The sequence below is a fragment of the Sus scrofa genome, chromosome 9 (genome assembly GCF_054392235.1).
Source record: "Sus scrofa isolate SSC_HxYL_T2T_F1_AM1 chromosome 9, Sscrofa_HxYL_maternal_Yorkshire_Landrace_v2.0, whole genome shotgun sequence".
NCBI lineage: Eukaryota > Metazoa > Chordata > Mammalia > Artiodactyla > Suidae > Sus > Sus scrofa.
In genome coordinates, this window is record NC_139391.1 from 127083122 (window position 1) to 127104847 (window position 21726).

Genomic DNA, 21726 nt, shown 5'->3' on the forward strand with positions numbered 1-21726 from the left:
AGGTTCCCAGGCTAGGGGTCGAATCGGAGCTGTAGCCAGCGGCCTACACCACAGCCACAGCAACGTGGGATCCGAGCTGCCTCTGCATCCTACACCACAGCTCGTGGCAATGCCGGACACTTAACCCACTGAGCAAGGCCAGGGACCGAACCCTCAACCTCATGGTTCCTAGTCGGATTCGCTAACCACTGCGCCACAACAGGAACTCCGCAGTGCTGGATTCTTAACTCACTGAGTGAGTTAGACATATATTCTAAGTCATCTAGATGACCATCTTATAAACTAGTAATGCTAGGAGATTGCATCCTTATGATACTGGTCGGGTTCATTATTGTTGAGCTACAGTGGGAACTCCCTGTACTGACAGTATTGTTGAACATACATGTTAAGTTTGAACTTTACCCTATTTTGTACAATAAATATGTTGTAGAAAGTTTAAGTTATAAAATTAGTAGTCCTTGTTATTTAAAGCGTACACAAATTGGGATTGCCTATATTTTCTTAGGTGTCTGTAGATTTCTTATAAAAATTAAAAACTGTGTGTGCTCATGTTAGTGGTCTTCTGTAAATATAGTAGACATATATTCTAAGTCATCTAGATGACCATCTTATAAACTAGTAATGCTAGGCGATTGCAGTGCCTCTGTTTATATTTGCTTGGTCATGTTGGCTCCAGGTAGTATTCTACTATTTTGTGAAGAGTTAATTAAGAATTGAAGCATATCTAACGCAATAAATGATATATTCATGTCTAGTGGATGGCCAAATGATGCTACAGTCCATTGCATGACATAAGTTTTGTGATAGTTCACATTCTGTTAGCTAAAGTTTTTTGAGCATCTTCTATGTTTTAGGCACTGTTCAACATACTCTTCATGTATAATCATCAATCAGTTAATATAAAAATTTGTGTTTTAAGCTTTTAATTCTTCAAATAGACCTGTGAGTTATGTGTAATTACTATTCCTATTTTACCGATGAGGGTGCTGAAGTATGGAGAAGTGGTAGAGTTGATTTTCATACATATAGTCTGACTCCATAGCTCTTAGCTGCTGTACTATGCTGCCTCACAGTAGATCCCATCTGAGGGCAGTTAAATGGGCATTCTAGACTCAGAACAGGTAAACTGGCAGTCAGCAACGTATTCATGTTACCAGTTGAAATTTTGTTTCAGCAAACATCTTTTTTCCTGTCTCATTAATGTTGGTTGAATAATACTGGTTTTGTGGTTGTGTTTGGATTTAATCTGTAAGATTTTACTATTATATGCATTATTATAAGCACTGAGAGTTTTGTCCTAGTTTATATATTTCAATAACATTATAACAAAATAATTTTTTTTTATGGCTACACCAGCAGCATATGGAAGTTCCTGGGCTAGGGATCAAATCAGAGCTGCAACTGCAGCCTACACCACAGCCACAGCAACACTGGATCCAAGCTGCATCTGTGACCTACTCAGCAGCTTGTGGCAATGCTAGATCCTTAACCCACTGAGCAAGACCAGGGATCCAACCTGTATCCTCACTGAGATAAGGTTGGGTCCTTAACCTGCTGAGCCACAGCAGGAATTCCTGTAACAAAAATAATTTAATACTCAAAGATTATGATAGAGATGCTGATGTAAAGGATTGCTTTGAAGCCTTTGGAGATCAAAAAAATCTTTTGTGGGAGTTTCCGTTGTGGCCCAGTGGTTAATGAATCCAACTAGGAACTGTGAGGTTGTGGATTCCATCTGTGGCCTTGCTCAGTAGGTTGAGGATTCGGCGTTGCTGTGGCGTAGGCTGGCAGCTGCAGCTCCAACTCGACTCCTAGCCTGGGAACCTCTATGTGCCGTGGGTGCGGCCATAGAAAAAGTCAAAAAGACAAAAAATAAAATCTTTTGTAATGCACATTAATACATATTGATTTATTTATTATATAGATTCATCATTTTATGTGAAGTATTGGATTTCCTTGATGTAAAACAGCATGAATTGAGGAAACTTTGTTGTTTTGTGTATTTGGAACTTCTGCTCCCAACCCACGTGACACATATTATAGACAAACAATCCATAGGCACTAATATAGACAATATTTTTTTGCCTTTTTCCCTCTCTGGGACTATTTTCTTGTCACAGGCAGGGAATGGTATCCTATTTATGGAGTTCTCTAAAGTATATTATTATCAAAAACATAGAGGGTCTCTTATTCAGAGCAAAACAAATAGTAAGAAGGAAAAAAATTTGTCCCTGATTTTACCAAGAGTTGTCTTGATTTAAATGAAGTATGATTGAGTTTTATAATCAAAATGAAGACTATCATAATTTTCCTCTTTATAAAATTTAAATCATCTTTTAAAAACTTAATTTGGTAAGCTTTCCTGTAGCAAATTTAATTCATTTTCATTACGTGTCAGGAGATTCTGCTTAGTGTGCTTTTTCAGTGTGCTAAGAAACCCTTTTGAATTCAAGAACTATTTATAGAGCTCCTTCTGCATAAAAGACACTGCTAGTTATTGATGGTTTACTTGATTACTGATAACATCATTTGATTTTGGTACACATGCCTATCATACTCTAGAAGTAGAAAAACATCATTCAGATATTTGAGTTGCTGATATTCTTGTTGCCATGATGGATCTATTTCCTTAAGTATTTTCTGGCTGAATTTTTTGTTACTTTCTTAAATTTTTCTGCTTCCAGAGATTTACTCAGCTCTAAGCAAATAATTAGATTGCTTAAAAAAATTCTATAGAAGAAATGTAATTTAACTACCACTCTGCACTTATATAAATTTAATATAAAATTCCGATCTATGAAGTGAAATAAAGACTTTCTAATATTTGATAAGCACTTAAGAACTAAATTCTTTTTTAGACTGGAAGTTAGTTGTTCGTGAGACATCTGAAATTGTAAAGAAAGTAGTGTATATACATTTTTCTTGAAAGAAGTTCTGTGTCTTTGTCATAGTCACTTAGGGCTTTTGTATTATTGTCAGACTTGGTTAGGGTTAGTCATGGAACTGATAGGTTGGCCACTACTTTAAAGTAAATGGTAAATTCACTTGGGAAGAATCTAACTTACTAGACTTGAATACAGAGCGGGTTTTACCCTGAAAATTTGTTTCTTCTTTTTTGGTTTTATATTGCTTAAATGACTCTAGGCCAGTGGTTCTGGGGAGGGGTGATCTTTGTCCCTCCAGGGCATTTAGCAAAAAAAAAAAAAAGGCAGTCTCTGGACATTTTTAATTGTCACAACTTTGGGTGGGGGGAGGGTTGCTACTGGGTGCTAGGGATAGTACTAAAAATCCTATTTTGCACAGAACAGCCCCCCACAGCAAAGAGTTACAAGGCCTTAAATGTCAGTTGTACCAAGGTTGAGGAATGCTGGAAGCCAATTTGGGAATCACTAGTGGTTGGTTAGATGGTATTAAAAGCAATAGAATTGAATAAGGTCACCTAAACTTATGACCTGCTCTTCTGCTCTGGAGCTTATCCACAAGGTCACCTAAACTTATGACCTTCTCTTCTGCTCTGGAGCTTATCCGCTTAATCGATTCTACCATTTTGATAGGTATGGAGAAATACTTTTTATTCCTGTCCTAAACCAGTTATTGAGGGACCAAACTTCAACCATCTAAATTATCTAGATACAATTATTAATTAATTGGTTTGGGAAAAAAAGAATAAAAGCTATACTGTCTTTATAGTCCTGAACAGAGGACTTACCAGCCCTTCACTGGAAAGTATTTGTATCCATGGTAAAAAGAATTCTGGAGAGTGTCTATACAACAGTGTAAGTGTACTTAACACTATGAATTGTTCACTTGAAAATGGTCAAGATGGTGAATTTTATGTTTATGTATATGATAACCACAATTTGAAAAAAATTTGTATCCTGTGTTTTTTCTTTTCTTATGCAGTGTTTCATTGTATTCCTCTGGAACCATTTCCAATCTCTATCACTATATTTTTTCATTCAAGAGAGTTTATGATCTCTCAGGTGACTTTTTTCGTGCTTTTTCAAATGCCTTTTAATGTTTAAAGTGTGCACACGCAAACCCTCCTCTTTTTTTTTTTTTTTTTTTTTTTGTCTTTTTGTCTTTTTGCCATTTCTTGGGCCGCTCCCGCGGCATATGGAGGTCCCCAGGCTAGGGGTCTAATCGGAGCTATAGCTGCCAGCCTACACCAGAGCCACAGCAATGCAGGATCCAAGCCGCGTCTTCGACCTACACCACAGCTCACGGCAACGCCGGATCGTTAACCCACTGAGCAAGTGCAGGGATCGAACCCGCAACCTCATGGTTCCTAGTCGGATTCGTTAATCACTGCGCCATGACGGGAACTCCTAAACCCTCCTCTTAAAGATGGACAATATTGGATTGATATGAAAGTATAATATTTGGGTTTTAGCTTATTAAAGTTAATTAAAGTACTTCACTAAATTCTCAATTTAGGGAACCATATATAGTCATTGTCTAGAAACTGAAAAAGAAGTAATTGCTTAGCTCAAAATGCTTTTATTGTAAAGATTACTCATGATTCCATGTACTTCTTTTCTTTCTTTCTAATAGGCTTTTAAGGATATGCTATACTCAGCTCAGGACCAGGCACCTTCTGTGGAAGGTAAGATGCATTAATCCCTGTGTTTAGCCACATAAACCTCTTTTTAAGAAAAGATATTTTAAACTGAGCAGTATAAAACTAATATAACCTGCCCTATTATATAGATCTTTTTTGGTTTTTATAATTATATCATGATTACTCTATGTTTCAGTAATTTTTTTGTGTAGCTCACATTTACCTTATGGTGGATCTCTTATTCTGTCCTTTAGTCACCTTAGCAGTATGAATCACAAATATTGGTTTAAAGTTCTTAATCTGCATCATGTTCCCTCTTCCCAACAATGTATTTTTATTTCTCTCTCTGTTTATCTATTCATCCATCCCCCATCCATCCTTCATTCAGTGGATCCTCAGTCTGTAATTAGTCTGGGCAACACAGCTTTTTCTTTCTATTTATGTCATGTCGTTAGACTGGGATTAGTAAAACAATGGAACATATTTACTCTCTGTGTGTGGGTATAAGCGTGTATATATATGCATGTGCACAGTTCGGCATTCATAAAATGACTGACCTAAGGACAGTAGTTATCTTTCCAATTATCTTTATTGATCCTTCCTTTACTGTTATCTCAGCTTCTGTTCACCAGCTCATTCTTTATGGGTTTAACCTTTGGTAGATTTGGAGAGTTGTAAGTTAAAGTTATAGTTCTTCTGTCAGTAAATAATTAGGAGCTAATTCAGCAGCTGTTTCTTGAGTGAGTGTTACTTCAGAGGCTGGAAATATCAAGCAAAATTAAAAATGTTTGCATCACATATTTTTAGGAGAGATGAATATGAAGTTGTTTATTGAAAAGAGAGATCTGTAGTTAAAAATCTCATTGTCTTTAATGACATAGAAGTATATATCTCATCTCTGACTATTCTGCAATCAAATGCCCTAACATTGAGCTATATCTTCTCACTGACCATTCCGAATTCAAAATGTGCTTCCTTCAAAATCTTTATTAGCGTATTGGCGCTTAGGTATTAGCTTTATAATATGTTACTGAATTTTGGATTATAGTATATTTATTTCCCTAATATTTAAGTGAAGACTCTTAAGATTTATTAAAATGTTTAATTCTTTATTGGGTTATTATTTCTTGTTTATTTGTTCTAAAGAGTATCTCCTTAAAATATTTTAAGAATGTAAGAAAAATGAAATTACATTGAAGTTAAACTGATTTCCTCACCGTGTGTAACTTGCTTTAGTATTGATTCTTCTAATATTATTCTTAAGGTTAGGCTACTTATCCCTAATTCTTTCAAAGTTTTACCATCTGGTTTGTAACAAAGGTATTCTGAAATGTACTGACGATTATCATAATCTTTATTCATACCTCTCTGCTGGGTCATGTTGCTAGTAATTCTTATACACGTTAGTTATTATTATAGAAAAAGTAAATTCTCTCAAAGTATGCTAAAATGACAAATATTTATAGTTAATAACTTTTAATTTCTTTGCTCAAAGACATGAACTGCTTTGGACCTTGTTATAAAGGTCTGATCATGCAGATGTGTATGCTGCTCTCATAAGGGAAATATTCTGCACTTGCTCTTTCTTCCACTCTCAGATTAACAAACTAAAGCTGTGTATTGGGAAGTAATATTGAGGTTTAAAAAAGTTATTAAAGGGACTATAATTTTGTCTCATTAGTATATATTTAGTATCTTTTATATGATATTAAATTTAAACATTTCTTTATTCTTGTTATTTAATCTATATTTCTAGGTTTTTATTTAGCAGTTATTTATAAAATAACACCACACCAGCAGATTTATCACAAAGTCCAAGACAGGACTTTCAACTTTTAACATTTTTAGAGGAAAAAATATTTGATGGGCCTCAGTTATTTTTTAGAATATTGTCTTTCTCTCTTTCCTTTAGTTCCCTTTTTGCTACACCTTAAGTTTTAGTGGACCTGACTTTTGGTGCCAGTAAGCAAGTTTTGGGGGTTTTTTAATCTTATTAAAACTGAAGTGTACCATAAATTGGTGATTTTCTTTTTTTCTTTTTTTTTTTTTTTTTGGTCTTTTTTTTGCTATTTCTTGGGCCGCTCCCGCAGCATATGGAGGTTCCCAGACTAGGGGTCGAATCGGAGCTGTAGCTGCCGGCCTACGCCAGAGCCACAGCAACGCGGGATCCGAGCCGCATCTGCAACCTACACCACAGCTCATGGCAACGCCGGATCGTTACCCACTGAGCAAGTGCAGGGACCGAACCCGCAACCTCATGGTTCCTAGTCGGATTCGTTAACCACTGCGCCACGACGGGAACTCCAAATTGGTGATTTTCAAATCTGCTGCTCAGTTAACTCAGTTTGCTTGTGTTTTGTTTGTATGTTTGTTTTACAAATACTAATATTTGGCACACCAATCAAAATAGGATTTGAGGGGTGGAGCCCAGGCTTTGATAGTTTTACAGTCTCTCTCGGTGATTCTAATATGTAGCCAAAGTTGAGAACCCTTGCCATAAATAATTTTAGATCAGTATGGTTAATTCTGAGGTTTTTTAAGGCCGTAGCCAGTAAGTTTATAGGCTTCTAATTTTTTTTTTTTTTTTTTTTTTTTTTTTGCCATTTCTTGGGCTGCTCCCGCGGCATGTGGAGGTTCCCAGGCTAGGGGTCGAATTGGAGCTGTAGCTACCGGCCTACGCTAGAGCCACAGCAATGCGGGATCTGAGCCGAGTCTGCAACCTTCACCACAGTTCACAGCAATGTCAGATCCTTAACCCACTGAGCAAGGCCAGGAATCGAACCCAAAACCTCATGGTTCCCAGTTGGATTCGTCAACCACTGAGCCACGACAGGAACTCCCAATTTATAGGCTTCTTAAGTTCATTGATGGTTTGACTATTCTATTATCATCTATAGGATGTTTATTTTTTTATTTTTTATTTTTTTTTTGTCTTTTTGCTATTTCTTGGGCCGCTCCCGCGGCATATGGAGGTTCCCAGGCTAGGGGTCTAATCGGAGCTGTAGCCACCAGCCTACGCCAGAGCCACAGCAATGCGGGATCCGAGCCGCGTTTGCAACCTACACCACAGCTCACGGCAACGCCGGATCGTTAACCCACTGAGCAAGGGCAGGGACCGAACCCGCAACCTCATGGTTCCTAGTCGGATTCGCTAACCACTGCACCACGACGGGAACTCCGGATGTTTATTATTTAATGTTTATTGCATTGAATTGAAGTAATAGCTATCCTGATTATTTACATACATTAAATGGTTATAACTTAACATCATTATTAGAATGAAAAAAACATTTTTGTTACTTACTGCTTAAGATGAGTTATAGTAAAATAAGTTCCTTCTTCATATTTCACAGTACCTTTAATTAAGATGAAATGGATTTATAATTATAGGGAAGGAAAGATAACTTAAAATGGATTCTCAAAGAGTAAAGTGATTTGTTTAATAAAAGTATATTAGGGAGTTCCCGTGTGGCGCAGCATTGTGATTGGAGCAGTTTGGGTCGCTGCTGTGGCATGGGGGCAGTTCCTGCCCCAGGAACCTCCACATGTCACAAGGCACAGTATATGAAAAAATTTTTTTGATGAAAAGTTGACTTATTTTTTATACTAGTTGATTATTTTCTTCTAATTTGAAGAATTACTCTTCATAGATAAGGTGGCTTTTTTACACTTAAAAGAAAGCAGCCAAACAAAATAATTTCAGTGTATTAAGAAATCAAGGAGTGTTTACTTAAAGTTGCTTTTATTGGAGTTCCCATCGTGGCTAAGTGGAAACAAATCTGACTAGTACCTGTGAGGACGCAGGTTCAATCCCTGGCATTGCTTAGTGGGTTAAGGACCTGAGGTTGAGCTGTGGTATAGGTCGCAGACGTGGCTCTGATCTGATGTTGCTACAGTTCGATTAGACTTCTGGGAACCTCCATATGCCATGGGTACAGCCCTAAAAAGACAAAAAAAAGAGTTGTTTTTATTATTCAAATAAACAGACATTCAGATTCTTGATTATTTTGCTTCATTCATCATTTGGGAGTGAATTTCATGAAGCATTTATGCATTGATTCATGAAAAATAAAGGGTCTCCACTTTTATTTAAAATAAGTGTCTTTTGATTGTAACTAGGAAATGATCATATTCTGAAGTAGTATGTATTAACACTTAAACAATTATTCTCAGGTATTCCTTATCAGTTTACATCTGATCTCCTTTGATAGATATCATTACCTACTCCTCTGTGTAATTTCTGTTATTTTTGGTGGCATTTACATTTGAAAATATGTGACTGAGAAGGTGATTTATAATTCTACCCTAAAGCTTGTAGAGTGTATTGATTTTTTTTTTTTCTTTTTTGCCGTGCCCATGTGGAAGTTCCCAGGCCAGGGATTGAACCCACGCCACAGCAGCAACCTGAGCAACCACTGTGGTGATAATGCCAGATCCCTAACTCATTGTGCCACAAAGGAAAAGGAATTCCCAGCAATTACTGATTGTTTTTTTTTTTTTTTTTTTGCTTTGTAGGGCTGTACCTGTGGCATATGGGTGTTCCCAGGCAAGGGGTCGAATCAGAGCTACAGCTTCTGGCCTGCACCACAGCCACAGCAACGTAGGATCTGAGCTGTATCTGCGACATACACCACAGCTCACAGCAATGCTGGTTCCCCGACCCACTGAGCAAGGCCAGGGATCAAACCGACATCTCATGGATACTAGTCAGATTTGTTTCCACTGCGCCACAATGGGAACTCCCTGATTTTTAAATAATGTCATGAATAAAATTAAAATTTTACTATTTTATCTTTTTCTGCAGAAAGATTTGTAGGGCATACATAACAGTAAAATAAGTGGTCTAGACTCGTGGGGTTATTTTTTGTGTGGAAGGGTAGACACACATTTAGGGCCCTTAGAGTCAGTCTTTCATGGAGTAATGTTTTGGAGAATTTTTGGAAATAGATGATAAAAACTTTAAGCTATATTATGTTTTTACAGTGCCTGCTGTCAATGAGGTATTTGGTATTTGGATATTTGGGGCAGAGTAGATTAAGCTGCAAACTAGAAGTCCCACCATAAATGAATCAGTCACATCTTAATAATCAGGATTGTCTCAAGGCAAGACAATTTATTATAAATATGAAAACAGAACTCTTAATTGTGTTACCCATTTGACATAGTCCAATTCTGTCAAATTTGCTTGGGTAAATATTCACACCTCTTTCGTGGCAAACTCCCCCTTTCCTCAGGATGCTTTTGAGATTTATATAGTTACATATATATATATATAAACTTATTCGCTTAGTATAACATACAATAAATTAATGTTTTGATTTATACTCAATAAATTTCAAGTAAAGCTTCAAACTTTATTTTGCCATCCTCTTTTAAAAATGTAGTATCTTTTGTTTAGAAACATTAAATGTTTTCCTCTCTTTACTTGTGATGGAAAAATGTCAAGATGAGAATGTAGGAGTTTCCTTCGTGGCTCAGTGGTCAATGAATCCGGCTAGGAACTATGAGGTTGTGGGTTCGATTCCTGTCCTTACTTAGTGGGTTGAGGATCCGGCATTGCTGTGAGCTGTGGTGTAGGTTGCAGACGCAGCTCGGATCCCGAGTTGCCGTGGCTCTGGTGTAGACTGGCGGCTACAGCTCCAATTCGACCCCTAGTCTGGGAACCTCCATATGCCGTGGGAGTGGCCCAAGAAATGGCAAAAAAACAAACAAACAAACAAAAAACGAAAAAAAGAGAGAGAGAATGTAAGAGCCTAGGTCACAGAATTAAGATATCAATATTTCTAATTGAAAAGGACTTTAAAAGATCGTTTTGCCTCACCCTTATCTTTGATTTGTGTGATCTGAGACCATGTTAAGGCTCAGTAAGAACAATCAGGATTACTAATGCTGAATGTCAATTAAACTAGTATGGAAACATAAAAATGCTTTTTTTAATATTAACTTTGCATTTTTATCCAAATGATATCTTTGAATAACATTTTTATTTGAACATTTCTTTGAGTCTCTATATTTTTAAGAGATTTATGAAGCATTACCTACTCTGAATAATCCTAAACTATTAGACCTGAGCAAAAGCTAATTGTGTCTTTTGAAAACTCTGCTAATTTTTTTTCCCACATAGTTCCCAGAAGTATTGGAAAAGGTTCATAGAATTAGATAAATATATATTAGGTAGTAGTCACAGAGGTAAGGATAAGGGGGAAATAAAGGCAGAGTAGTAAAATAAAGCTCCAGTAAAAATCTAATAGATACCATAAAGATCCTGGAAGAAAAAGAGCATCAGGTAAAAATTAGGGAAATCTGAGTAAATTATAGACTTTAGTTAATAATATATCATTGTTTGCTCATTAATTGTGACAAATGTGCAATGCTTATCATGTAAGGTATTAATGATAGGGGAAACTGATTGACAGCTTGGATATATGGGAACTCTCTGCACTACTTTTAATAACTTTTCTGTAAATATAAAACTCTTCTACAGAGTTCACATTTTAGCTCTGCAGGTTAAGGACCTGACATTGCCTCTATAAGGATGCTGTTTGACCCCTGGCCTCACTCAGTGAGTTAAGGATCTGGTGTTGCTGCAAGCTGCGGTGTAGATGGCAGATGTAGTTCAGATCTAGTGTTGCCATGGCTGTGGTACAGGCCTCAGCTGCCACTCCAATTCAGCCCTTAGCCTGGGAGCTTCCATATGCCACAGATGTGGCTGTAAAAAGAATAAAAACTTCTAAAATAAAAAGTTTATTAAAAAATAGATGCCATAAGGTTTATACAGCTGCCAGAAGCTAATTGTAAATTCCACCTTGACTATTCTAGAGTTCAGAGGATAGAGGAAGGCATGATTAATTTCTCAATTCACATAAGGTAAATTTATACCAATTCCTCAGAAAAAGATCAGCTTTTATTGAACATGATTGAAAGAAATTCTTCCTTAGGAGCTTCCTTAAGAATATTTTGTTTGGTGTGGTGAATAGTATCCAGCTGTTTTACAAAAAGCATGACAGTAAGTTTCAGGATGCTGCTTCTTACAATCCAAGGGTATAATATAAAAATTTATTGCTCTAACCTAGAAGGCCCTAAATAATTTGATCATGTGTTTGTGACCTTCTGCCATTTTCCCTCTTCTTCAGCAGGCTCTAGTCACATTGCTTTTTGTTCTATACCTAAATCAGGCTAAGCTAGCTCTTATATTCAAGCCTTAGCTCTTAAATTTTATTGAGAATCATTAGATTATTCCATGGCTATATCCTTCAGGAGGCCTTCTGAATACCCGATCTTATAGCCACTTTATATTATATTACCCTATTTTATTTTTTTTTGCATACTGTTTGTCACTTTTTGATATCTTGTGTTTTTTTCATTGGTTTATTAATTCTCTTGAGACAATGTAAGTACCTTGAGACCAGAGATTTTGTCTTTTTTTTTCTTTTCATTTTTTAAAGTTGTATTGAAGTATAGTTGATTTACAATGTGGTGATAATTTCTGCTCTACAACACATTGCTTCAGTAGACATATACACACATCCATTGTTTTTCAGATTCTTTTCCCATGTAGATTATCACAGAATATTGGGTAGAGTTCTTTGTGCTATATATAGCAGGTCCCTGTTGGCCAGGCATTCTGTATACTGCAGTCTGTATGCTAGTCCTAGACCCCCCCTAGTCCATCCTTCTCCCTCACCTGTCCCCTTTGGTAACCCCATAAGTTTGTTTTCCAAGTCCATGAGTCTGTTTCTGTTCTGCAAATAAATTCATTTGTATCTTTTTTTTTTTTTAAGATTCCACGTATAAGTGACGTCATATGATGTTTATCTTTCACTGACTAATTTCACCTGGTTTGGTAACCTCTAGGTCCATTCATGTTGCTGCAAGTGGCATTATTTCATTCTTTTTAATGGCTAATATTCCATTGTATATATGTACTGCATCTTCCTTACCATTCCTCTGTTGATGGACATTTAGGTTGCTTCCATATCTTGGCTATTATAAATAGTGCTGATGTGAACACTGGAGTGCATGTATCAGAGTTTTCAGAGTACAGGTCTTTTGTCTCTTTAGATAGGTTTTTTATTTTTATTCTGGTATTTTATTCTGGTATTTTATTCTTTTTGATGTGATGGTAAGTGGGATTGTTTCCCTGATTTCTCTTTCTGAACTTTCGTTGTTAGTATATAGAAATACAGTAGATTTCTGTATTAATTTTGTGTCCAGCAACTTTACTGAATTCATTGATGAGCTCTACCAGTGTTCTGGTAGTGTTTTTAGGATTTTCTCTGTATAGTATCTTGTCATCTGCAAACAGTGATAGTTTTACTTGTTTTCCAATTTGGATTCCTTTTATTTCTCTGTTCATCAGTGATCTTGGCTTGTAATTTTCTTTTTTTGTGCTATCCTTGTCTGGTTTTGGTATCAGAGTAATGGTGGCCTCATAGAATGAGCTTGGGAGTATTCCTTCCTTTCTTCTTCTTCTTCTTCTTTTTTTTTTTTTTTTTTTTTTTTTTTTTGATAGTTTTAGAAGGGTAGGTGTTAACTCTTCTCTAAACCATTGATAGAATTCGCCTGAGGCCATCTTGGTCCTGGACTTTTGTTTGTCGAAAAGTTTTAAATTACGGTTTCAATTTTAAATCATAGTTCTTGTTTTTGGTCTGTTCATCTTCTCTGTTTCTTACTGGTTTGGTTTTGGAAGGTTGTATCTTTGGAGGAGTCTTTTTCTTCTAGGTTGTCCATTTTATTGGTATTTAGTTGCTTATAGTAATCTCTTATGATCCTTTGTATTTCTGTGGTGTATATTGTAACCTCTCCATTTTCATTTCTAATTTTATTGATTTGAGTCCTCTATCCTTTTTTCTTGATGAGTCTAGGGAAGAGTTTATCAATTTTGTTGATCTTTTCAAAGAACCAGCTTTTAGTAATTGCTCTTTTCTGTTGTTTTCTTCATTTCTATTTCATTTATTTCTGCTCTGATCTTTTTGATTTCTTTCCTTCTACTAAGTTCTAGGTTTTATTTGTTTTTCTTTCTCAAGTTGCTTTCGGTGTAAGGTTAGTTTGTTAGAAATTTATGTTCTTTTTTGATGTAGGCTTATATTGTGATAAACTTCCCTCTTAGAACTGTTTTTGCCACATCCCATAGGTTTTGGATCATTGTTTTTCTTTTTTATTTGTAGATATTGTTTGGTTTCCTCTTTGATTTCTTCATTGATTCATTGATTATTTAGTAACATATTGTTTAGTCTGTACATGTTTGTGATGTTTTGCAGCTTTCTCTCTGTTTTTTGGCAGGTTTTTTTTTTTTTTTTTTAGTAGTTGATTTCTAGTCTTACAGCATTGTGGTCAGAAAAGATGCTTGATATTTTAATTTTCTTAAATTTATCAAGGTTTGATTCGTGGCCCAGATTGTGATCTATCCTAGAGAATTTTCCAGGTGCACTTGAGAAGAATGTCTATTCTGCTTTCAGATGGAATGTTCTATAAATATCTATTAAATCTTCCATCTGGCCTAATGCATCATTTAAGGTTTGTGTTTCCTTGTTGATTTTATGTGTGGATGACTTGTCCATTACTGTAAGTGGGGTGTTAATGTCCCCCACTATTATTGTGTTATTGTTAATTTCTCCTTTCATGGCTGTTAGCATTTGCCTTATATATTGAAGTGCTCCTATGTTGGGTGCATATATATTTATAATTGTATTTTCTTCTTGTATCGATCTGTTGATCATTATGTAATGTCCTTCTTTGTCTCTTGTAACCATTTTTATTTTAAATTCTCTTTTGTCTGATATGAGTATTGCTACTCCAGCTTTCTTTTAACTTCCGTTTGCATGGAATATCTTCTTCTATCTTCTCACTTTCAGTTTGTATATGTCCCTAGAACTGAAGGGGGGTCTCCTGTAGACAGGGTGTATATGGGTCTTATTTTTGTATCCATTCAGCTAGTCTATGTCTTTTGGTTGGAACATGTAGTCCATTACATTTAAGGTAATTGTTGATATATATGTTCTTGTTGACATTTTAATTGTTTTGGATTTGTTTTTGTTGGTCTTTTTTCTTTTGTTTTCTCTTGTGGTTTGCTGTCTTTAGTGTTGTGTTTGGATTGCTTTTTCTTATCTGTGTGTGTATATCTCTTTTAGATTTTTGGTTTGTAGTTCCCATGAAGTTTTGATATAGGATATACAAGATTGTTCTAAATTACTGGTCTCTCGATTGCAAATTCATTTCTAGTAACCTGCATTTGGACCCTCTTCTTTTCATGATTGCTGGTTTTGATATCATATTTGTATGTTGGTGATTTCCTACCTTTACTATATATTTGCCTTTATCAGTGAGCCTTCTCATTTGTAATTTTTAGTCATGGCCTTTTCTTTTCCTCCTAGGGAAGTTCCTTTTTTTAGTATTAGTTGTAAAGCTGGTTTTGTGGTGCTGAATTCTCTTAGCTTTTGCTTGACTGTAAAGCTTTTGATTTCTCCTTCATATCTGAATGAGAGAGTTGCTGGGTGAAGTATTCTTTTTGTTTTTTCTTTTTTGGTCTCCCTGAAGCATATGGAGTTACCAGGGCAGAGATCAGATCTGAGCCTCACTTGCAACCTACACCACAGCTGCGGCAACACCAAATCCTTAATTCCACTGTGCCAGGCTGTGGATTGAACATGCATCTCAGCATTCCAGAGGTGCCACCAATCGTGTTGTGCCACAGTGGCAACTCCTGGGTAGTGTATTCTTGGTTGTAGGTTTTGCCAGTCACTTCTGGCCTGCAGAGTTTATGCTGAAAAATCGGCTGATAACCTTATTGTTCCTTGTATGTAATTTGTTGCTTTTCCTTAGGTGCTTTCAGTATTTTCTCTCTTTTTTATTTTTCCTTTTTGCTTTTTAGGACCTCACCTATGGCATATGGAGGTTCCCAGGCTAGGGGTTGAATCAGAGCTACAGCTTCTGGCCTACATCACAGCTGCAGCAATGCCAGATCTTAGCTGTGTCTGTGACCTACACCATAGCTTATGGTAATGCCAGATCCTTAACCCACTGAGTGAGGCCAGCAATAGAATCCACATCCTCATGGGTACTAGTTGGGTTAGTTTCTGCTGACCACACCAGGAACTCCCAATTCTTTTTTTTTCCCCCTTTTTTTTTGGTCTTTTTATGGCCGCACCCTCAGCCTAAGGAGGTTCCCAGCTAGGGGTCGAATTGGAGCTGTAGCTGCTGGCCTACACCACATCCACAGCAACATGGGAATTGAGCCACATCTGCGACTTACGCCACAGCTCACAGCAATGCCAGATCCTGAACCCACAGAGCAAGGTCAGGGATCGAACCTGCATTGTTTTATAATGCTGACTGTGGTTTAGAGTCTAAAGTGATACACGTATCATTTCTTTAAAGCCAGTAGAGAAGCAGATGATATTGGATCCTAGTTTATAAATATTTTTTGACATTGTGGTTGTCTTGATGCCAAGAATTGTTTCCTTTGATGGCTTATAAATCAAATTTTATAAGCTGTTGGGTAATTGTATGTTTTTTGGTAAGACATTAAATTACTTCTTTTTGTTTTGGTATGCTTCCTTTCAGAGGTATATGAAATATGCTTTTCGGTTTGAAAAATCATATAGGGATTGTTGGAGAATTTTTTCATATATGCCTACTTAGTGCAATAAATGTTTTAGCTTATTTGAATTGTAATGGAAAGACCTACAAGTGCTTCGATTGTTTTCTTTTTGTATTTTGCCATTTCTATTATAAAGTATTCCTTTTGATGGGGAGTATACATAGCTAATATTAGCATAATGTAGCCTTCTGCTTCAGTTGATTTAATACAGCTACCTGACTTTCTAAAATGAAATGAATAGATACAGTTAAGGTAGAAGTCATTGACCACTACTACACCAGTCTTTGCTTTTCTGCCATTTCTTTTTAGTTCCCCAACCCCTTCCCCAATCTTAGGAACAGGTTTTATTGAATCATTTTTGCTTAGTCTCCTCTGTTTATTCAACTTGGTTAGCTGATGTGTTACAGTCTCCCTAAGCTCCTTAGAATTCAGTTCTGGAGTTCCCGTCGTGGGGCAGTGGTTAACGAATCCGACTAGGAACCATGAGGTTGCGGGTTCGGTCCCTGCCCTTGCTCAGTGGGTTAACGATCCGGCGTTGCCGTGAGCTGTGGTGTAGGTTGCAGACGCGGCTCGGATCCTGTGTTGCTGTGTCTCTGGCGTAGGCCGGTGGCTACAGCTCCGATTGGACCCCTAGCCTGGGAACCTCCATATGCCGCGGGAGCGGCCCAAGAAATAGCAACAACAACAAAAGACAAAAAGACAAACACACACACACACACACACACACACACACACACACAAAAAGAAACACTAAGAAATTTTACCCATTTAAAAATAAAAAAAAAAAAAAAAAAAAAAGAATTCAGTTCTTAGTGGCAATGAAGATGAAAGTAAGCTTGTAAATTATTCATTCTGATTATATGCTTGAATGGACAGAATCTACTTCAGGCTTTCTCTTCCACCTCACCTCTGTCCTCAGGTCTTTTTTGTTTTAACAGATGTGAGCTTGCTTTTTTTTTTTTTTTTTTTTTAGTTCAAGAGGATAGAAGACTGAATTGCATTTGTAAAATTCATGAAGTAGTTTTTGCATATATAGGATTATTGTCACATACATACATTCATAATACATTACTTTTCTTATGTTGTTTATAATCTGATGTCTCCCCTCCTCCCAGTTTTCTGTTTTGTTAGCCTGCATCACTGTCTCTTTAAACATTTTTTTTTCAGACCTAGAAATAAAATATTTGATATATGTTATAGGGAAGACTGTATCTAATTTGTAACATTTTCAGCTGGGCAGTGGCAGGAGAGTATCTTTTCTAAGTTTCACTTTTCTATTAGTGTTGTTTTGTTTAGTCATTTATTGTTGATTTTCAAAAATCCTTCTGCTGGTAGTAGGTTAATATTCAATGAGAAGACTATTCAAGGACTAGTCGAGAGTTTAAGCCCAAAAATGAAATGCTGGATTCATCTGTTAGCCACTGCAACCTTGTTTTGAAATAAAGAAATACGGATAGCTACTAGTGGAAGTTGAGACACAAGCCAAGCCAAAACGATAATTGTCATATCTTTAAGGATGATATGTTTTCTTTTTTCTTTGTAGGGCTTCACCTTTGGCATATGAAAGTTTCCATGCTAGAGATTGAATCAGAGTTGCAGCTGCTGACCTACACCACAGCTGACAGCAATGCCAGATCCTTAACCCACTGAGCAGGGCCAGGGATTGAACCTGCCTCATGGATACCTGTTGGGTTTGTTACCGCCGAGCCACAACAGGAACTCCCAAGAATGATATATTTTCTAATCTCATTTAACTTTTTTTAGAAAAGATCAAAAGACCTGATTGATATTCAGAGACATGTAATGGGGTTTTTTCTTCTGAAGGATGTGCTTTTTTCATATTTACATTGAAAAAGGATTGTGTATGCATTTGTATTGTGAAAAACCTTCTAGATAAAAAAAGATTATCACCTTCAAAAATACACTTGTTAAAGATGCCACTACAAACTAGTTCACTAATAGGAAAGACATGTTTTAGATAATAAATAGCATTACATTCAAGTTGACAAAAATATCTACTTCTCTTTCATAGAGAATTAAACTTAATTTAATGCTCATCGTTATAGGACAGTGTTAATAAGTAGTAAAATTATGTGACAAAAATATATATATCCAATTTAACAGGTAGGAAGCCAGGAGAAATGAAGAAATGTTTTGAACAGCCTTTTAATCCCTTTTTTGTGACACTTCAGAGTAGGTAACATATTTTCAGTGTTTAAAATTTTCCTTTGCATACAAAAGTCCATAATACATAAAGGTACTCACACAGTGCTATTTCTTTCTTTCTTTCTTTTTTTTTTTTTTTTTTATTGGTAAGTTTGAGGGAAGTTCATAAAGTAGAAAAATAATTACAAAACACTAAATCATGAAACAAAAGTGCTCTGCAAATTCTTGGTATGTAGTCTACATTGTATAGGAAAAGATCATATACCACATGAATGAATATGATGATTTCAGATAGAATTTTCTAAATGGGCCGTTAGGAAACTGGAATGATGTTAAAGCTTAAAGTTGGCAGAATTTAAAGAAAGAGAAGTATTTTCTTGTCATCTTTTTGTTTTCCTTAGGCAGGACCACCTTAGATGTTTAATGAAAGAATGCTAATGAGAAAAGTGTAGAAAGAGGCATAAAAAAGTATGATCAGAGAGTAGTTTTCCAGCACTTGGTATACATCATTGAATAAAAGAAACAAAAATGCCTGCCCTCAAAATAGAAAAGATGTGGAGTTCCTATTGTGACTCAGCAGGTTAAGAACCCAGGTTGCCTCTTTGAGGATGCAGGTTTGATCCCTGCCTTGCTGAGTGGGTTAGGGATCCAGTGTTGCCTGCCGTAAGATGTGGCATGTTTCAGATCTAGTGTTGCTGTGGATGTGGCATAGGCCTCAGCTGCAGCTCCAATTTGACCCCTAGCCCAGGAACTTCCATATGCCACAGGTATGGCCATAAAAAGAAAAAAAAAATGGTCTAGAAGTCATTTTGATTCCCAGTAACATTTAATTATTGAGGCAACATGAGAAAAGAGAGGTATTCAGTAATTCAAAGAGTAGATAATCCCTTTTGTTAATTTTCTGTGGCTGCCTTAACAATTTATCACAGACTTAGTGGCTTAAAGTAAGAGAAATTTATTCTCTCACAGTTCTGGAGGCCACAGTCTGAAATCAAGATGTTGCCAGCACTGTACTTCGGGAATTTTGAGGGGATAATCTGCCTTTTCCAGCCTCTAGTGATTGCTGACTTTCTTGGTTTGTGGCCGCTTCACTCCAGTCTCTGCCTCTTCACTTTGCCTTCACCTCCATCTATTCTCTCATGTCTCTGAGGACATTTGTCATTGGATTTAAGGTCCTCTTGGTAATGTAGGATGATTTCATCTCAGGATCCCTAATTACCTTGAAAGACCCTTTTTCCAATGATGATAACATCAGAGGTTCCAGAGATTTGCTGTGGATATCTTTTGCTGGAGATGGGGTAGTGGTGGTGATCTTTGGCCTACCATATCCCTAAATCTAAGCTGGAAAAAAAAACCAAAAAAAACCCACTGCAGTTAATGTCCTTTCTTCAAATTTTGAGCCAGAGTTAAAGGTACAACTGAGGCATATGCATTCACATTCTAATCTACCCACATCGAAAGGAGCAGTCAAATAATATCAAAGAAAAATTTAAGTGTATTACCCAGAAATAAAAAGCTGTCCAGGGAGTTCCTGTCGTGGCGCAGTGGTTAACAAATCCGACTAGGAACCATGAGGTTGCGGGTTCGGTCCCTGCCCTTGCTCAGTGGGTTAACGATCCGGCGTTGCCGTGAGCTGTGGTGTAGGTTGCAGATGCGGCTCGGATCCCGCGTTGCTGTGGCTCTGGCGTAGGCCGGTGGCTACAGCTCCGATTCCACCCCTAGCCTGGGAACCTCCATATGACGTGGGAGCGGCCCAAGAAATAGCAACAACAACAACAACAACAACAACAACAACAACAAGACAAAAGACGAAAGACAAAAAAAAAAAAAGCTGTCCAATAGATAGTCAGGCTTAAGTGTATCAAATATAGTATAGGACAGTTTATCTGCCTCTAACCAAACTATCCCTCTTAAGAATTTCTTTTGTATTTCCAATATCCTTCCTGGGAGAGACAAAAAGGCAAACTTCCTCCTATCACACAGGTTAAGTGTCTTTTCCTCCCCCAACAATTTTTATCATGGAAAATTACAAAAATATACAAAAGTACAGAGACAATATACAGAGTCCCATTTATCCATCACCCAGCTGCAATCTCTATCAATTCATTGCCTAATCTTAGATTATTCCCTTTGATTATTTTGAAGCAAATTCCAGAAATTAAATCATTTTATTTCTAAATATTTCTAAAGGGTAGTTTCTGCCCTCATTACCAAAATACAGTTATCACACATAAAAATGTTAATAGTAATTTCTTAATATTGAGAATGTCAAATATTTTATGCTTTTAAGAAATTATTAATATATATTTTAAAGATTTTATTAATTTGGTTCAGATAAGATCCATCATATGATATATTATGATTGATTAATAGGTCTCTTAATTCTCCATTGATCAATAATGGCATCACCCAGTAGGGTAGCCACTAACCACAAATAGCTATTTAAATTTAAATTAATTACAATTAAAATGAAATATTCCAATCTTTAGTATATCAAGTGCTCAGGAGCCACATGAAGTTAGAGGCTGCCATATTAGATAGTACAGAGCATTTCACTCGTTGAAGAATGTTTTATTGGTCAGAGCTGATCTATAGGTTCCCTCCAACTCTTTTTTCCTTGTGTTTTCCATTTTCTTTTAAAAATGTTCATTATTATTATTTGGTGGAACAAAGTCCTTGTTTGGATTTTTTTTTTTTTCTTTTTGGTCTCCCAGAGTCTGAATTTTACTGATTGTACTCCTGTGGTGTACCTTAACATGGTGTCTCTTCTATTTCTTGTAAATTTGTAGTTAAGCCTAGAGACTTGACCTAATTCAAATTAAATGTTATATATACATACTTTCCCCAAGAACACTTTATAGGTGCTAGTGTGTACTTCTATTAGGAGGGATATGCAATATCAGAGTTTTCTCTTTCTAATATTACTAGCTATTGACGCATTGTCTAGCCGTAGATCCATGAATTTGCTAAGGTTTACAGAACAGTGATATTTTAATGCTCTGTGTTTATCAGCCAGAATTCTATAAAGAGGAACTTCCCTTTGTTAACTTTTTGGTTGCCCTTAATTACAGATTGTATAAGAAAGGTAGGATGATTGCCTAATTCTTTTATTTTACAGTTTTCAAAGTAATAATTTGTGTTTTAAACTTTCCAAAGATGACCAGTGTACTATTTTTAGGTAATTTAATAAATTAATATGTTTAAACTTGTTTAGTATGTTTTGGTCCAGTGCAGTTTTTATCCTTAGTAATGATCAGATAATCAACTTTGATTCAATAGGAGCATCTTCAGGTATTTCCTCATTCCTTTTGATATGACCCTCCTAGTCTTTGATAGCTTCTTTTTTCTGTCTGATATGATAGAGCTTTCCAGACTCATCTAACATATCTCTAACCTAGTA

At 36.3% G+C, this 21726-nt stretch overlaps 1 protein-coding gene and 1 long non-coding RNA gene across 7 annotated transcripts in view; both read left to right on the plus strand.

Moving 5' to 3' along the window:
- The window catches only part of XPR1 (xenotropic and polytropic retrovirus receptor 1), a 223780-nt gene that overhangs the window by 22768 nt on the left and 179286 nt on the right, over nt 1-21726 (plus strand). For all 6 annotated transcript variants that reach the window (XR_014816379.1, XR_014816378.1, XR_014816380.1 and 3 more), the window contains exon 2: nt 4555-4606. Coding sequence is in view for 1 of the 6 variants with exons in the window: in XM_003130352.7 (XP_003130400.6) it covers nt 4555-4606 (52 nt within the window). In the remaining 5 variants the exon portion in view is untranslated. The remainder of the gene's footprint in view (nt 1-4554; nt 4607-21726) is intronic.
- Nucleotides 10217-19814, plus strand: LOC146400166 (uncharacterized). Its single transcript, XR_014816412.1, has 2 exons — nt 10217-16591; nt 16967-19814. It is a non-coding gene; the product is annotated as an uncharacterized LOC146400166 (long non-coding RNA).